Source organism: Botryllus schlosseri, chromosome 1, assembly GCF_051294905.1.
Source record: "Botryllus schlosseri isolate E-star chromosome 1, Bs_hap1, whole genome shotgun sequence".
NCBI lineage: Eukaryota > Metazoa > Chordata > Ascidiacea > Stolidobranchia > Styelidae > Botryllus > Botryllus schlosseri.
The window spans coordinates 12342597-12357518 of record NC_137236.1 but is presented as its reverse complement, the minus strand read 5'-3'; the positions used below and the strand labels follow the sequence as shown (position 1 = coordinate 12357518).

Here is a 14922-nt window from a genome sequence, read left to right as displayed (position 1 = left end):
CAGTGCTATGATCCTAAATAAATGACGATTTTAGCATTCATAGTTGCGTCTTATCATCCATACACCGATGCTAGATTGTGACTAGTATCCGACGTTACCTGGTCGGTAGATGTCTCTGGATTGGGAGTGACTACGATAGATGCGCGCGGAGAAACACACAACCTTATGGAGAAATAACATATTTCCTTATATAAGACCATGTCATATGTGATGTATAAATGCCTTCTGAAGTGGCCACTCGGAGTATCCTCAATTAGAACACATATCCTAGAATGCCTCACTTAAGTTTCAGTCAACATGAGGCGTTTTTTTCGTCCAACATTTTATAGTCGCCGATATTTTCAGCACAATTCTAAGAGTCCCATGTTAACGGGAACTTCATATGCCTTGAGTTGTTGTGACAGGGTAATGTCCGACGATAAATACCTATTTCTTAAACTCGAAATTATTTTTTTCTTTCTTTTAGGCAAGCATAATCATATTATATCTGATGCTAGTAAGCGACAATAAATTTTGCAAGGCGCGATGATAATTTGGGAAATATTGCAAAAATCTCAAAATAAATAATAGATAATTTCCATTGAATCACATGATAATTTTCCCCCCTTCGAGCTCGCCTCATCCCCAATTAGGGGGCGTGAGGTGCGGCAGTTACGGCCCTGGCCACAGAGATGACATAATTGCCATTACAAAATCTCCAATCAAAAATCTATATTTTTTGCAGTTCAAATATTTCATTCTATTCACCTTCGAGCGATATTGCATTGCATTAAGTAACCGAATGTCTTCAATTCGGAGTGGAATACAATCAAACGATGATAAGATCACTTCCTCCATTGGCCCCACTTCTGCGATTTTGGCAGCTTCGATCCATTTTTTCACGTCTATTTCCCCACACTGTTAATGCGCACTAGCAGATTTGGTGGCGTCAGGCTAGTTGAATACTTATTCAACATTACCTCTGGTATATCCGGAACAACAATGCAACAGGAGACGGTGCATTTCATGTTTTGAAAGGTTTCCCGCCATGAATCGGCATCGAATGAATGGAACTGAACCTTCATCCATAAGTTAGAGATCTGAAAATGAAACAACGCATCGATATCACCAATTCATATAGGGCTACTTATTGTCCAATAAAATGCGTCGATAAAGTTATTCATTTAATAAGGATGGAGCGAACGTTCGTTCACGTTCTGATTAACCTCTATAAACAAGATGTATATGCGTTAATATAGGAGCCTGATACCTGTGAACTGTTTAGCAGAACGAAATAAAGTTACACTAACCTTAACATGATGGTCAATTACCGTGAATTTTAATTTACTATCAATCGCAATATCACTACGACAGCGAAAAAGAAAATTCAATTCAAAATGAGACGAATCCTGCGTTGTCAGAAATCCACTTCTTCCGGAAACTCGTGATTATAATATCACACGTGTCTTTAATTTGTACATGCCACCAATGTCACCAATGTCGCCAATGTCACCAATTTCGCCAATGCCGACATTGCCGACAATGCTGCTGACATTGCCGCTCGGGAGCCGAATTTAGGGTTTTAATGACTCGATTAAGGATATTTCAATGCCGACAATACGAAGCGGCATATTGGACAGCTGCAACACCAATGGGTTGCGAGTTCGAGTCCGACCGAGGTTGGCTCCAGAATTCCTACCTAAGTGTTGCAAGTTTATCGAGGCTCCTCCTCGTTGCGCGCTCGCGGCGCGCGATTAGTTACTTCGTTTTTCTATTTTAATGGTAGGGCCCTACTCGCTGCGCGCGATTCAATGGTACTTTGTTTTTCTATTTCAATAGTAGAGCCCTTTGCAATCAAATCCCCACACTACAGAATGGAACAGCATCCATTCTGCATCCATCCCTGAATTTTTGAAAACACCCTCTCCATCAACTCTACCGTTGAATCTGATCTGAGTGACATCTTGAAACTGAATAACATCGAATCTGCGCGATTGGCCTCAAACTTTAATGGGTATAGCCTAATTGATATCCGCTAATACTAAAACATAATGTTCAGAAGATTTGTGTCAAGGCTCGAGTTATTAAAAGATAAGATTTGCGAATATAGTTCGTTCTCGCCAAGATTGCGCCAAATGTAGCCCCGACGCAATTTTGAGCGATACTATGTCTTCTATATCCAATACGCACGCCATCATTGACTGGTTTTCTTTTCTTCTTACGCCATTATTGACCGTGGTGCAAAAATCCGACAGGTGATAAGTGCCAAATTTTTCTTTAAATAATTAACAACAACAACCTCTTTGGAATCGTGTGCGTCTAACAATTTTCTTTTTCATACGTTTAGGCAATTCCAATATATTTTGACTTTTGCGACAAACCTGATGAGAGATCAAGTAATTATAACATATAACAAACTGATTATTTACCAATGTTTTGCATTCATTATATATCTTAGTTGCGCTAAATTTTCGAAGACACCCCTTCAAATGGCTCGAGAAACGATGACATTAGTATGTACAACAATACCAATATTATTGACGAAATTCGTATATAAAGGGCCAACGTACGTCGTATGAGCAATTCAAATTTAAAATAAAATCAATGTACCCAAGTGCGCTGTTGTGACTTGTGACAATTAAATTCACTTTCCAAACCCTCTTTGTTGCCATTAGACCAGAGGTCTCAAACTCAAATGTGCTCGCGGGCCAATTTCCAAATTTGTGATGACCCGCGGGCCGTAGCATCAATAAATAGGGATATTCAATCTATAATATCCAACTAGGCCTTATTTAACGGCACCTTGCAGACAGGCATTCCACAACCACCGAGAAAATGTAATTTACTATTACTATATTCACGCTTGGCACGAACAAATTACATTTTCAATATTTGAATAAAATAGTTTTTGTGCCGGGCATAATTTGTTAGAAATAATGAGTTTAGACATCATGCGAGAGGACGCATGATGATATCGTAAAAGCTGTCGGGTTGTAATATTGCAGCTATTGGACCTTTGAAATGCCACAATTTTATGTAGAATATTTTAGAATTCACTAAAGATAGATCTGATATCAGAGCATGTGAGCAGCGTAGCCTAATCGGGGTTTCTGATATACTCGTGATAACTTGATAAGTAGTCATTGCCAAAGTCAAATTAAACCAGCGTTAAAACCGCGCGTAGCGCGAAGAATATTTTCCAGTTGAATAAATCAGCCCAGAAAATATCCACAGGCCAATTTCCACAATTCTTCTGGTACCCCCTATGGCGCTTTGTACCACGAAGGGGATACGGACCCCTGGTTAAGAACCCCCGAAATAGAAATGACTAATCTCGAAGAATCCATTGGTGTTACAGTTGTGGAGCGTACCACTACCTTACTCGCCACCGATAATAACATGGACAGAGAGAACAAACAACATCCAGGATGTAACCAAATATACGTCACGGGCAGGGCTTTGGAGCAGCCGTAAATTTTAACTGCTCCAGCTCCGGCTCCGGAGCTCTCTTCTATCATACATTAGCTCCGGCTCCAGGTCCGGAGCCGCATTATAACCACTGCTTCGGCTCCAGCTCCGGCTCCGGCTCTAAAATTATCGAATGGTCCTGTCTATATCAGGGGTGGACCGCAAATGTGGCCCGCGAGAGGGTTTAGCGTGGCCCGCGAGGTAATGTCCTATTATATTATCGAAAATGAATTGCTCAGATTGTGAACTTGCACTGCCAACCAAAAATTATAATTCTGGCTGCAACACTTGGGATGCTGATGACTAAAATATCAGTTCCGACGCATTGGCAGATCCAGGGTCCAGTCACATTTTGAGTAAATCGTCGTACATTACAATAAGCTAGAATAGTAGCGAAATTTTTCTTCACGCTTTGCGTGTTTAATTGTCACACGATTTCTTGCTTGGTAGCCTACCCCCTACTGAAAATGAAAAAAAGCCTAATTTACCCGATTGAGTCTAACCGTATTCGCAATTACGGAAGAAAGTGTTTTCGCGTTTGCGCTCGCATAAAATCGTCGACGGTGAAATGTAGGCACAAAATGATTGTCGCATATTATCGGAGACCTTCGATAACGATGTGTCCAGACGCCGAATAGTCGTGTCCTTGCAAACTGAGCCTAGCGGGTGGTATACAATAGACCCGCAATACTCACCTACTTTATTTATAAACTTGGAAAATTTTACCCGCTTGGCGTGGCTAGTGGATCGCGCACTCGTTCGTCAATTTCATGTGCCCCTTTAGCCGAAAAGGTTGGCCATTCCTGGTCTATATAGATTACCAATCTACTAATAGGTTAGTTATCTATAGTAATCTAGAGTCCGTCAGCCGTCAGTAACATCCGATGTAGCAACAAAGACATATAGGTGCCGCCGTACCGGCTTTTGACTTCATACTGAATACTTGTCAATTGTCGACAACATCATAGTTGCACTAGAACGCAATTTACTCCATGCCATTGCTGTGCACAGCATTAAAATTCAGGCCTGGTGTTCAATTATGATAAATCAGCAGATGTGGTTGTTGCATATATAATAGCATCTTATGAAATAGGTCAGAGCCGGAGCTACTCCTTAAATAACGCGCTCCAGCTCCGGCTCCGGCTCCGGCTAGATTTTATGTAGAGCTCCGGCTCCGGCTCCAGCTCCGGTGAAAATGCTCGGCTCCGGGGCTCCAGCTCCGGGCTCCGGCTCCGGCTCCAAAGCCCTGGTCACGGGGGCCACAGAATGCCAATGGTTTCCATACAGACCTGATTAGATTTCTATATTCTATATACCCTACGCAACGCAAGCTACGGGCTTTTGATATATTACTATTCCCCACGACAGCTTCCTAGATTTTTGCGTCCGTAGGATTGCCAAATCACTATTCCGAGAGGAAAGTCCTTCTCTGATTTTAACGTTCGACCCTACTCAACTCGAGTCATTTTTAGTTTATCACTCAGTCAATCCAAAATCGAGTAATTTGACGAAAGGTCGCACCAAACAAAATCACAATTTTCAGTCACGAATCATCAACGGTTCATGTTTTGTCATCATGAACCTGAAATGTGACGTAATAGCGATCTTCCACTGCATGGTAGATTTTAGGAAGCGATGTGATAGTGAAGTTTGTTTAGATTTCAGGTTTTTGTAGTAGTTTTAGAGTGAACTTCAAGTTCCTAAATCTAAAAAAAGATATATGACACTAGAATATATTATCGAATACTTGAAATTGAAAAATGCCTTCGCGGGCCGCACAAAACGTTCTCGAGGGCCGCATGCGGCCCGCGGGCCGCGTGTTTGAGACCTCTGCATTAGACTGTACAAACTACTGGATTTTCAAAAAGTGCAACTATATAACTAGAACTATTAACTTTTCAAAACCCCGACTAGAACTAGAACTAGAAATAACGACCGTTAAACATCCGCAACTAACTACATGACCCCACTTCCGTTGAGTTCAATCGTGCCAATGAATGCCCACTTCCCAGCTGTTTTAAATGAACCCCTAGCTTGTTCAAAAATAAAAAAATTCAATAACCAAACGAAACTGATTTTATTCAACAACGTACATCAAGTAGCTGCATCTGTACTAATACTAACAACAATCAATAATCACGAGTATTTTTTCTTCGTTTTTTGCTTGATGGCAGATCTGGAATATTGGCCTGGTTTACTTCCACTACGATTTGGTGGAGTTCTTGTGATCATCTTCGAATCGCTGGAAACAGAAGTCTTTTTATCAGCATGCAAATTTTTCCGGGGAATGTAGGCCTACTTCAAGAAATCATGGTAAATCATTTCCTTTTGCTCATCGGTAAAAAGGCTCCAATCCCGCTGCGGTACAAGAGATTTATTGCAGCAACCGATCATACGATAGGGCCCAGCATTAGTTATGCTTCGCCGAGCATCAACATATTGCGTCGAAACTGCCGTGTACAAGGTGTCAATCAGTTTTGTAATCTTTTCAAGTTTCCAACCAGTAAGTCGTTTATAGACATGGTTCATACTCTCGTTGTTGTTATTTGTCCAAAATATGTTTCCGGGAGATATCTTGTCAGTTTTCCAAACTTTATTTTTTAGCAAATTAAACATTCCGTTCTGAAGGTATGGAATCACCTTTGGGCAGTCCGAATGGCAGCGTGAAAGAACTTGATTTTGACGTTGTTCGAACTCATCTTCCGTGATATTGTCGAGAAGACTCAAAACATTTTTGACTAAACTCTGCCTTATAACATTGCTGACTCCAATACCATTTTGCAGCTTCTCGTTAAGATTTTCCTTCAAATGTTTCAGGCAAAGTATATGTGTACACTTGAGAAATGAGCTCTCGGTGGTTGTATGAAGAGCTATTTCGTTATCAGTTCCAACAGTTAACCGAGTGAAGTCTGAACCAAGAGATATTGCGAGCTGGCTAAAAAGTCTTTATACGTTCCAGTATCCGATTTGTTGTGCAAATACAATCGACCAATAAAGAGAGGGTGATCATTGGTTCTACCACTGATTAGTTTCATGTTTTTTATTACTACAGCAGTCACGTAGACGTTTAGCAAGTTGTATGTTTTGTCGAAGCCAAGAACCGCGTTACCTGCAACGCATTGATTTTTCAAATCTATCATTTGTTCGTCAGTGTTCAAAATCATGCTAGGAGGACTGTCTTCAGAATGGATGACTTTTTTACCAAAATTGTATGTCCGTGCCATGTTATCCACTTGCAGCATTTCGTCAGCAAACCCTCCCTTAGTATAAATCTTCTTGTCAGATTGCTCATGTTTTGTCCAATATTTGGTTTGTTGGATTTGATACGGGTTTCGTGGCCTGCTGTTCTGTCGCCTCCGTCTGCAACTTGCCGTGAAGGATATTTGCGGGAATATTGGAGCATTTCTCTTTTATTTCCGCCATAACGTTAGGATGCGTCCGAATAGTGTTCCTTATTTTCACGGCTGTTTCCGTAACTTTACATTCCACTGGCTCACCTTCATATTCCACAAGAGCTACGGGGGAGGGGGTGCATTTTCATCTTCGATCCAGGAAATTCATTTTATTAATTTGTTTCGTTTTCTTGCGTAATACCTTCCTACTTTAATAACGCGTTGAAGAACTTGTTGGGGCGAGATCTCGTGATATTCGCGCTTGTCGGGCATCTTTTTACTGGTGAAGAAAGCCCAGTTTTTGGAGGGTTGTAAACCATAGTATTGGCTTTCTGCGACACACATACGCACAAATTTGGCCACCCCTGGCTCGCACGAATAACATGGCGAGGAGGAGCCTAGATAAACCTCCAACGCTTAGGAAGGAATAGCGAGGATCGCAGGATTGCTGAAGCTTTCGTGTTTTATCAAATGCAAGAATACTAATTACATGACGATTTTAACAGTCATAGTTGCGTCTTACCATCCATTCACCGATGTTAAATTGTGACTGGTATCGGATGTTACCCGATCAGTGGATGACTCTGGATTAGAAGTAACTACAGTAGATTCGCGTGAAGGAACGTGAAGGACGTTATGGAGAAATACCAAATTTCCTTATAAAATTCCTTGTCATATGCGATGTATAAATGCCCTTTGAATCTACCAAACAAAGATTTTAATCAAAGTAGCTACTCAGAGTATGCATAATTAGTACACATTTTGTGTAATGTCTCACTTAGGTGCACTGAAAAAAAAATTACCTCGATTTACCGCGAAATGTCTGGAAGCAGGGTGGCAAGCCACTTGGCAGTAATATAACATTACCGTCACTCAATATAAATTCAACTTACAGCCGTCCGGTAATCTAACTTTACATGCCAGACTGTAATGTTACAGTCACCTCTGGTATATTCAATCTACATTTTCTTCTGTGTACATTTACCACCGAGACTGTAATTTTACCGCCTTACCTACCTACCTACCTACAACCCTACATGCTGTCCTTGTAAATCAGATTACATGTCAGCTTGTAAATTCACGTCTCAGCCTACATCCATACCTATCCCAAAGCAACGCGATGCCAAAATACCGCAAAAGTTTCTTCACGCTCTCAAGACGACATTAGGACAACTGTATATTCATTCATGATTCACGATGAAAAAGTATTGCTGCTGGAGGTATAATTCTTGTTTAGGAGGCATGCAAATATAGCACGAGTGGTCCCAAGAAAAGGCGAATTAATTCCAACGCCGGATAAACATCCAATTGTTTCTTTTTCTCGTCTTCATTCCTTCTGTGCGACTAGTATCTTGCAATTCCACTAAAAATAATTCATGCGTAAGTCGCTATACTAAGCCAAGTTGCTAACCTAGACATGACTTATAAAGACTAAGACAAAAAGGCTAACAGAAATATAACAACTTTTGAAGTACCGGTACTGGTACATTGTGAGTTGACGACTCCTCATTTGACATGATATATCAGAGATTCATGACTTAAATGATCAATGTATTGAAAGAAAAGGTGCCTCATTTGATGCGGCATGTGAGCCAAACATATCGAGCAGTGGATGAAAACATATCTAAGCTATGACCCGATAAATGTCAATAACAAGCTAACAGTTTCAACTACTCCGCGGCAGAGTATGTGGTGTCTCAGGTCATTATACAAGTCGACTTATATCCCAAAATAGAACTGAAAATGGGGCGACTGAAATATTTAAATCATGAAACCAAAGTCATCCGGGTGGTGTGTACAGTAGGGCTGTTCAAAAATAACTTTTTTTTCCCGATTCAAGCCGGTCACCTCTTAAATCGTCAGGTTGCAGTAGAAAACCTTGATCACCAAATTTCACTCGATTCCAACCAGTAAAGGCATCCGCAGACCCAATTAAATTTCTTAATTTATTATGTAAAATTTAAAAAAAAAATCCAAATTTTACTGCCAACCCCATGAAATTGTTGAGCTGTCTTCAAATACGTTGCAAATCAAATTTGAGTCAATTCCGACCAGCAGAAGCGGAGTTAGGTGAGTTTTTCGATGATAATCCTCGGATCATCCTTGATCGGTGATAATCTGCGATTTATCAACGAAAAACTCACCTAACTCCGCTTCTACTGGTCGGAATTGACTCAAATTGGTTTTGCAACGTCTTTGAAGACAGCTCAACAATTTCATGGGGTTGGCAGAAAAATTTGGAATTTTTTTTTTTAATTTTACATAATAAATTAAAATTTTTAATTGGATCTACGGAGTCCTATACTTGTTAGAATCGAACCAAATTTGGTGTGCAGTGTTTTTTAGGGTAACCTGACAATTTAATCAGTGAATGGCTGGAATCTGAAAAAAAAAGTTATTTTTGAACAGCCCTAGTGTACAGTCGTAGATATTCACGGTAACTAAAACTATACAGTAGGCTACTGTACCTTTTACGATGCGCATCCCATTCATCAGTCCTGAGAATCTTCAACGAAAGTCTCTATACTTTCTTCAATCACAAGTCACAAGCTTCGCACCGTAAGCCTTTGCATGCCCAAAGCTCAATATTAATGGCGACCAGTCGGCTACTCGGCTCGACACGCAGACGACTTTGAAATAAGTGATATTCATCCGCTCACATATGCCACCAATAATATTTACTGTCCACGTTATAATGTTCAATCCAGGTTGGTTTTTCATACAGAAACATCTATCAACACCTATAGTCCCTTTCTTTTGCATCTAATTTCGTATATATTGATATTTATTGCTCCACGTGTGGTTCCCTACTTACTTACCTAACCGGACGCTATTTGTGATGTCACAGTTGATTGTTGGTTGTTTACTACGAATCTCAGAAAAACCTGCAACGCGCAACCTGAGGTAACCTATTATAGGTCGCCGTGTCCGCCATTAAGAAATGGTCAACTGAGCCTGCTTGCTGTGCTGATATTTCTAGTTTCAGGAACAAGATTATGTATCCTAAACTGATTTTTGTAACTCATTAGCCCTATCTGTTACAACAAATCTAACCGCCGAGACCGACCGTGTAGCCATAGCCTTATAATATAATGTATATGGTGTAACTACATTGTCAGCTGCTTCTTGCACCCAACTGTGCAATATACCGAAATTGGTACTAGGGTCAACCAGTTCCGTGTGACCTAATCCTGTCTCGCGAACGAGGTTGAATCAGGTCAAATCGCAACGAGAATGATATCACAGTCACATGCACTTGCACGTATCCACTGGTTGCTGGGGCTTGGAAGCTAATCAATTTTGCAAATAGCTTGGCAAAATGCCGTAGCGAGTAACTGTTAGTAATCTTACGAAGAAATTCTGGTAACTTGACTTAGCAGCTAAATGAATGTAATATTACATATCAAAATGTAAAGTGACAAGCTACACGCTGCTATTGGCTGCGACCGGTAATTCGCTGTAAAATTTACAGAAATTTCTTTGTAAAATCTACCAGATTTTTTTGTGTGTGTCGCATTTTATGGCAACACAGAATTATTCAATTCAATTTATCAACGACGGCCTAGGGACCAAACAGGACTCCGTCCTGCTCCCAAAACGTAGTTTTTGGATCCACCATGGCGTGGTAAGCCAAACCTCGAGAGGAATCCGAACAAAAGCCGTCGTTGCGAATAAAGTTTTGGTCACTACTTTTGAGCGCGAATTCTCTTGTTATCAACTGTCATTGTCTTTCTGATGTGTGGCTGCATTAGGCGACTATAATTTTAAAATTCATGATTAAATTCGATCAATATTATTGGTGATCGGATATATATTCCTATCAATTTTTATTCTTTCTCAGCTTTCGTGATCAGATTTATCAGTACAACTGAGGGAAGTAATGGGCAACCAATTAATAATTATTATTCATATTCAAATTGGCCCGTTATTGAATTGACATTTTTGCATGTTGTTATTCCGTGACCATCCTTTCGCTATCTGACAAAAGATAGTAATATTATCAATCGTACCAGACTAAACTAAATGGGTAACTTCTGTGCGACGAGCACAATGTAACATTTACATTACTTAACGGAGCGCACCGTTTTCTCTGCGGATGGCATTTATCCGTTGAATTTAAGGGCCTGTAGAACTTGGACCATTAGAAAGGTTTCGGTCAACATGGATCGTTAATTTCGACCAACATTTTATCCTCGCCGATATTTTTCAGCATGATTCTCTCTGTCCGATGTTAGCGGAATCTTCATAGGCCTAGAGTTATCGTGATACGACAGGGGTCGCCAACTCAAAACGGGTCGCGGGCCACTTTTCAAATTTTGTAGCGGCCGGGGGCCGCATGAATTCAATATCGATATAAATTAGGCAACCATGTTTCAAAACTCTACGTCAGTACAGTACACTGTGCCACCTAACATAGGCGATGGGCATAGTGATCACAAAAGAAGTAACATTTTATTAAAGGAATAAATATACAACAGAATATCGCCGTCATCAATTTCATTTTATTTTGAGCTCTGAGCTGTGCACGATACCTTGAAACGCTTTTTGGGGCTAGCGAGATACGTTACTAGATGAAAGACCATCTCCACGTAAATCTTGATCTTGTGAAGAAGCCCTAAGCCAGTGGTTCTCAAACCTTTTTAGACATTTCCCGCTTTATGATACTGAAAATTGTCGTCCCCCCTTATTGTCACATCACAAAATGCATCCATAAAGCTAGCAATCCGAACGGATAGTTTAATGGCATGGATGGTTATGAATGTTGATGAGAGAATTCTATATAGGAATTCGGGACTGTACACAGAGCAATAACTATAAGTATGAACTCGTGGTAAATTTCAGTTGACTGCAGCTCCGCGCCCCCTTCAGATGCTTTCACGCCCCCACAAGGGGACGCGCCCACAGTTTCAGAACCACTGCCCTAAGGCGTTTTCTAAGCGTCTCGGTCTTGGCAGTATTTCGGCCATTGAAGGTCAATCTCAGCATTTGCAAAATGTTTTCTTAGCTTTCTTCCGAAATCTCAAATCAAGTCGCGGGCCGCAAAATATAACCTCGTGGGCCGCATGCGGCCCGCGGGCTGCGTGTTGGTGACCCCTGTGATACGGTAATGACCGACGCTAAATGCCTATTTCTTTAACTTAAAAGTAATTTTTTGTAGGCATAGGTAATCATATTATATCAGGAATTAGTTAGCGACATTAAATTTCTAAGCGGTGCGAATATAATTTGGGATATATTGCCAAAATCAACAAATAAATATTATATAATCTGTATCGAATCACATAATAATATTGCCCCTCTTCGAGCTCGCCCCGTCCCCAATTAGGGGGCGTGGGGTGCAGTAATTACGGCCCTGACAACAAAGATGACATGATTGCCATTACAAAATCCCAAATCAGAAATCTATATTTTTTACTGTTCAAATATTTCATTATTATCATTATTTATTTATTTATTATGTTCACCTCTTGGCGATATTGTATTGCATTCAGTAATCGGATGTCGCCAATTGGGAGTGCAATACTACCAACCATACTATCTCATGCTGTAAGCTGATATAAACGGCAAGTAAACATATATGCACAACAATCCAAAAACAGCCGTCCCTGCAGTATTAGTTAGTTATGGCATCATTCAAAAACAATTTAAACACGGCAACTAGTTCCAAACCTGAGAGGTCTCTTATTTAGTCGCACAATCGCATGTCGGTATCCTACCTAATGCCATAATTGTCGGAGTCCCATGTTAGAGGGAACTTCATATGCTTTGATTCGTAGTAACACGGTAATGTCTGACTCGAATTGCGTAGTTCTATAACTGATGAGTATTTCCTCTCTTGTAGGGACCGGTACTCATATTACATCAGCTGTTTTTATCAGTTAGAGACATTAAATAACGCGACGCGCATGGATTATTTGAAAACCATTGCACAAATCTCCAAATAAATATTATATACTTTCTGATATTCACACAATGATTCACCCCCACCCTTCAAGCTCGCCCCACCACAAATCAAGGAGTATGTGTTTCGGCAGTTGCGCGGCCCTGACGACAGAGATGATATGATTGCCATTACAAAGTCCCAATCACAAATCTGTAATTTTTACTGTTCAATTAGTTGATTCTATTCACCTTCCCGCGATATTGTATTGTATTCAGTAATCGGATGTCTTCGATTCCGACTTCAATACTATAAACCGAAGACAAGACGACCTCATCAATTGGCCCCACTTCTGCGATTTTGGCAGCTTCGATCCATTTTTTCACGTCTATTTTTCCACACTGTAAATGTCGACCAGCGGATATATTAGCGTCGTATTAGTTGAATATTTATTCAACATTACCTCTGGTATTTCAGGAGCAACAATGCAACTGATAACGGTGCATTTCATGTTTCGAAAGGTTTCTCGCCATAAGTATGGATCAAATGAATCGAATTGAACCTTCACCCATAAGTTTAAGATCTGAAATTGATACAACTCATCTATATTTGCAATTCATATACTTACTGCCCATATGTGTATGCAACCAGCCGATCATCCTCATCAATTCCATTGTTCGCGAATAGTGGTGTTGCTACTTGCTAGAATAAAATCCCTACGGTTCGTGATACAATTTTTATACTATTATCTATATATGCTTGATAATACAATATTCCAGTGAAAATTAAAGGGTGTGGCCATGTTATTATCGCTGGTGTCGAGTAAGGTATTGGTACGCTCCACAGCTGTATCACCAATGGATTCCTCGGCTATTGGACATTTATATCCCAAAGGTTCTTATAACCAGGGGTCCGTGGATACCTTCGGGTTACGAGATGCATTGCCGAATTAGGTCCATATACTGTGGGATATTTTCTGGTACAATTCTTTCAACTGAAAAATAGTCTTCGCGCTACGCACGATTTTATGTTATTTTAATTTTAAGGTAGGCTACCATCAAAAATTGTGCAGCAAATGGACAGGGGCAAAGAAACAATGCTAATACTATGGTAAATTAATGATTATATTTAAGTCATTATTTATGTGTTATAATAATCGAGGGCCTATCAAACGCTGATTTAATTGGACTTTGGCAATGACATGAGCAATAGCCTACTTATCAGGACTATATCAGAAACCCGGATAGGCTACACGGCTCAAATGCTCTGATATCAGATCAATTTTAGCATATTCTAAGATATTTTACATAGGAATGTGGCACGTGAAATGTCCGCTAGCTGCAATATTATAAAGCGGCAAATTTTACGTGTGAATGATACAACAGCAAATTACATTTTCACGATGTCTGTGGAATTCCTGTATCCAAGGTCCCGTCAAATAAGGTCTACTGGACTATAAAAAAAAACTGGATTTGCCGCGAAATGTTTCGAAGCACGGTAGCCAGACATTTCGTGGTAATTTAACATTACCGTTAGTCAAAGTTAATTTCACTTACACTCGTCCGGTAATCTCACTTTACACGCCAGACTGTAATGTTACAGTCACCTCCGGTATATCCAATCTACATTGTATCCTGTATATTTGCCACTCAGACTGTAATTTTACCGACTACCTACATGCATGCTGTCTGTGTCAATCAGGATTACATACCAGCTTGTAAATTCACGTACATCCCATACCTATCGCAAAGCAACCTGATGCTAAAATATCGCAAAAGCTTCTTCACACCCCCAAACCACATTGGTACAAACTGTATATTCATTCATGATTCACGATTAGAAGATTATCTATGGAAAAGTATTAGCTGGAGGTCTAATTCTTATTTAGGAGACATGCAGTAACACGAGTGGTCACGAGTGGCTGATCGGAGGTTATAGTTGCTGGGTGAAGTTAGAAAAACATCTTTCAAAATCGATTTAATCACAAAAATTTTTACCGTCCCACAAAAATCCAGTCCAATCATATTTTCAACTTCTCCGATGTCATAGATTTGAAATGACACAGGTTGATCTGAATGTACAGATACTTCTTTAACGGTTTCAATTTTCGCAGTTTCTGCTACGTCGGTCCATGATTTAAGATGGATTATCTTCGTCTGAAGCACGAGAATGAGTTAGTTCGAAATACAGTCTTTCAACTTC

The 14922-nt window shown here is 40.1% G+C and overlaps 2 protein-coding genes across 3 annotated transcripts in view; both read right to left on the bottom strand.

Annotated features, from left to right (window-relative positions):
* LOC145441998 (uncharacterized) overlaps positions 1-14922 on the bottom strand; it is a 230707-nt gene that overhangs the window by 130251 nt on the left and 85534 nt on the right. The window lies entirely within an intron of this gene.
* The window catches only part of LOC145441952 (uncharacterized), a 42220-nt gene that overhangs the window by 11363 nt on the left and 15935 nt on the right, over positions 1-14922 (bottom strand). Inside the window, exons 7-9 of the mRNA XM_080319909.1 lie at positions 14718-14876; positions 960-1079; positions 748-897 (exon numbers count right to left, since the gene is read on the bottom strand). Coding sequence (XP_080176035.1) covers positions 748-897; positions 960-1079; positions 14718-14876 — 429 coding nt within the window. The remainder of the gene's footprint in view (positions 1-747; positions 898-959; positions 1080-14717; positions 14877-14922) is intronic.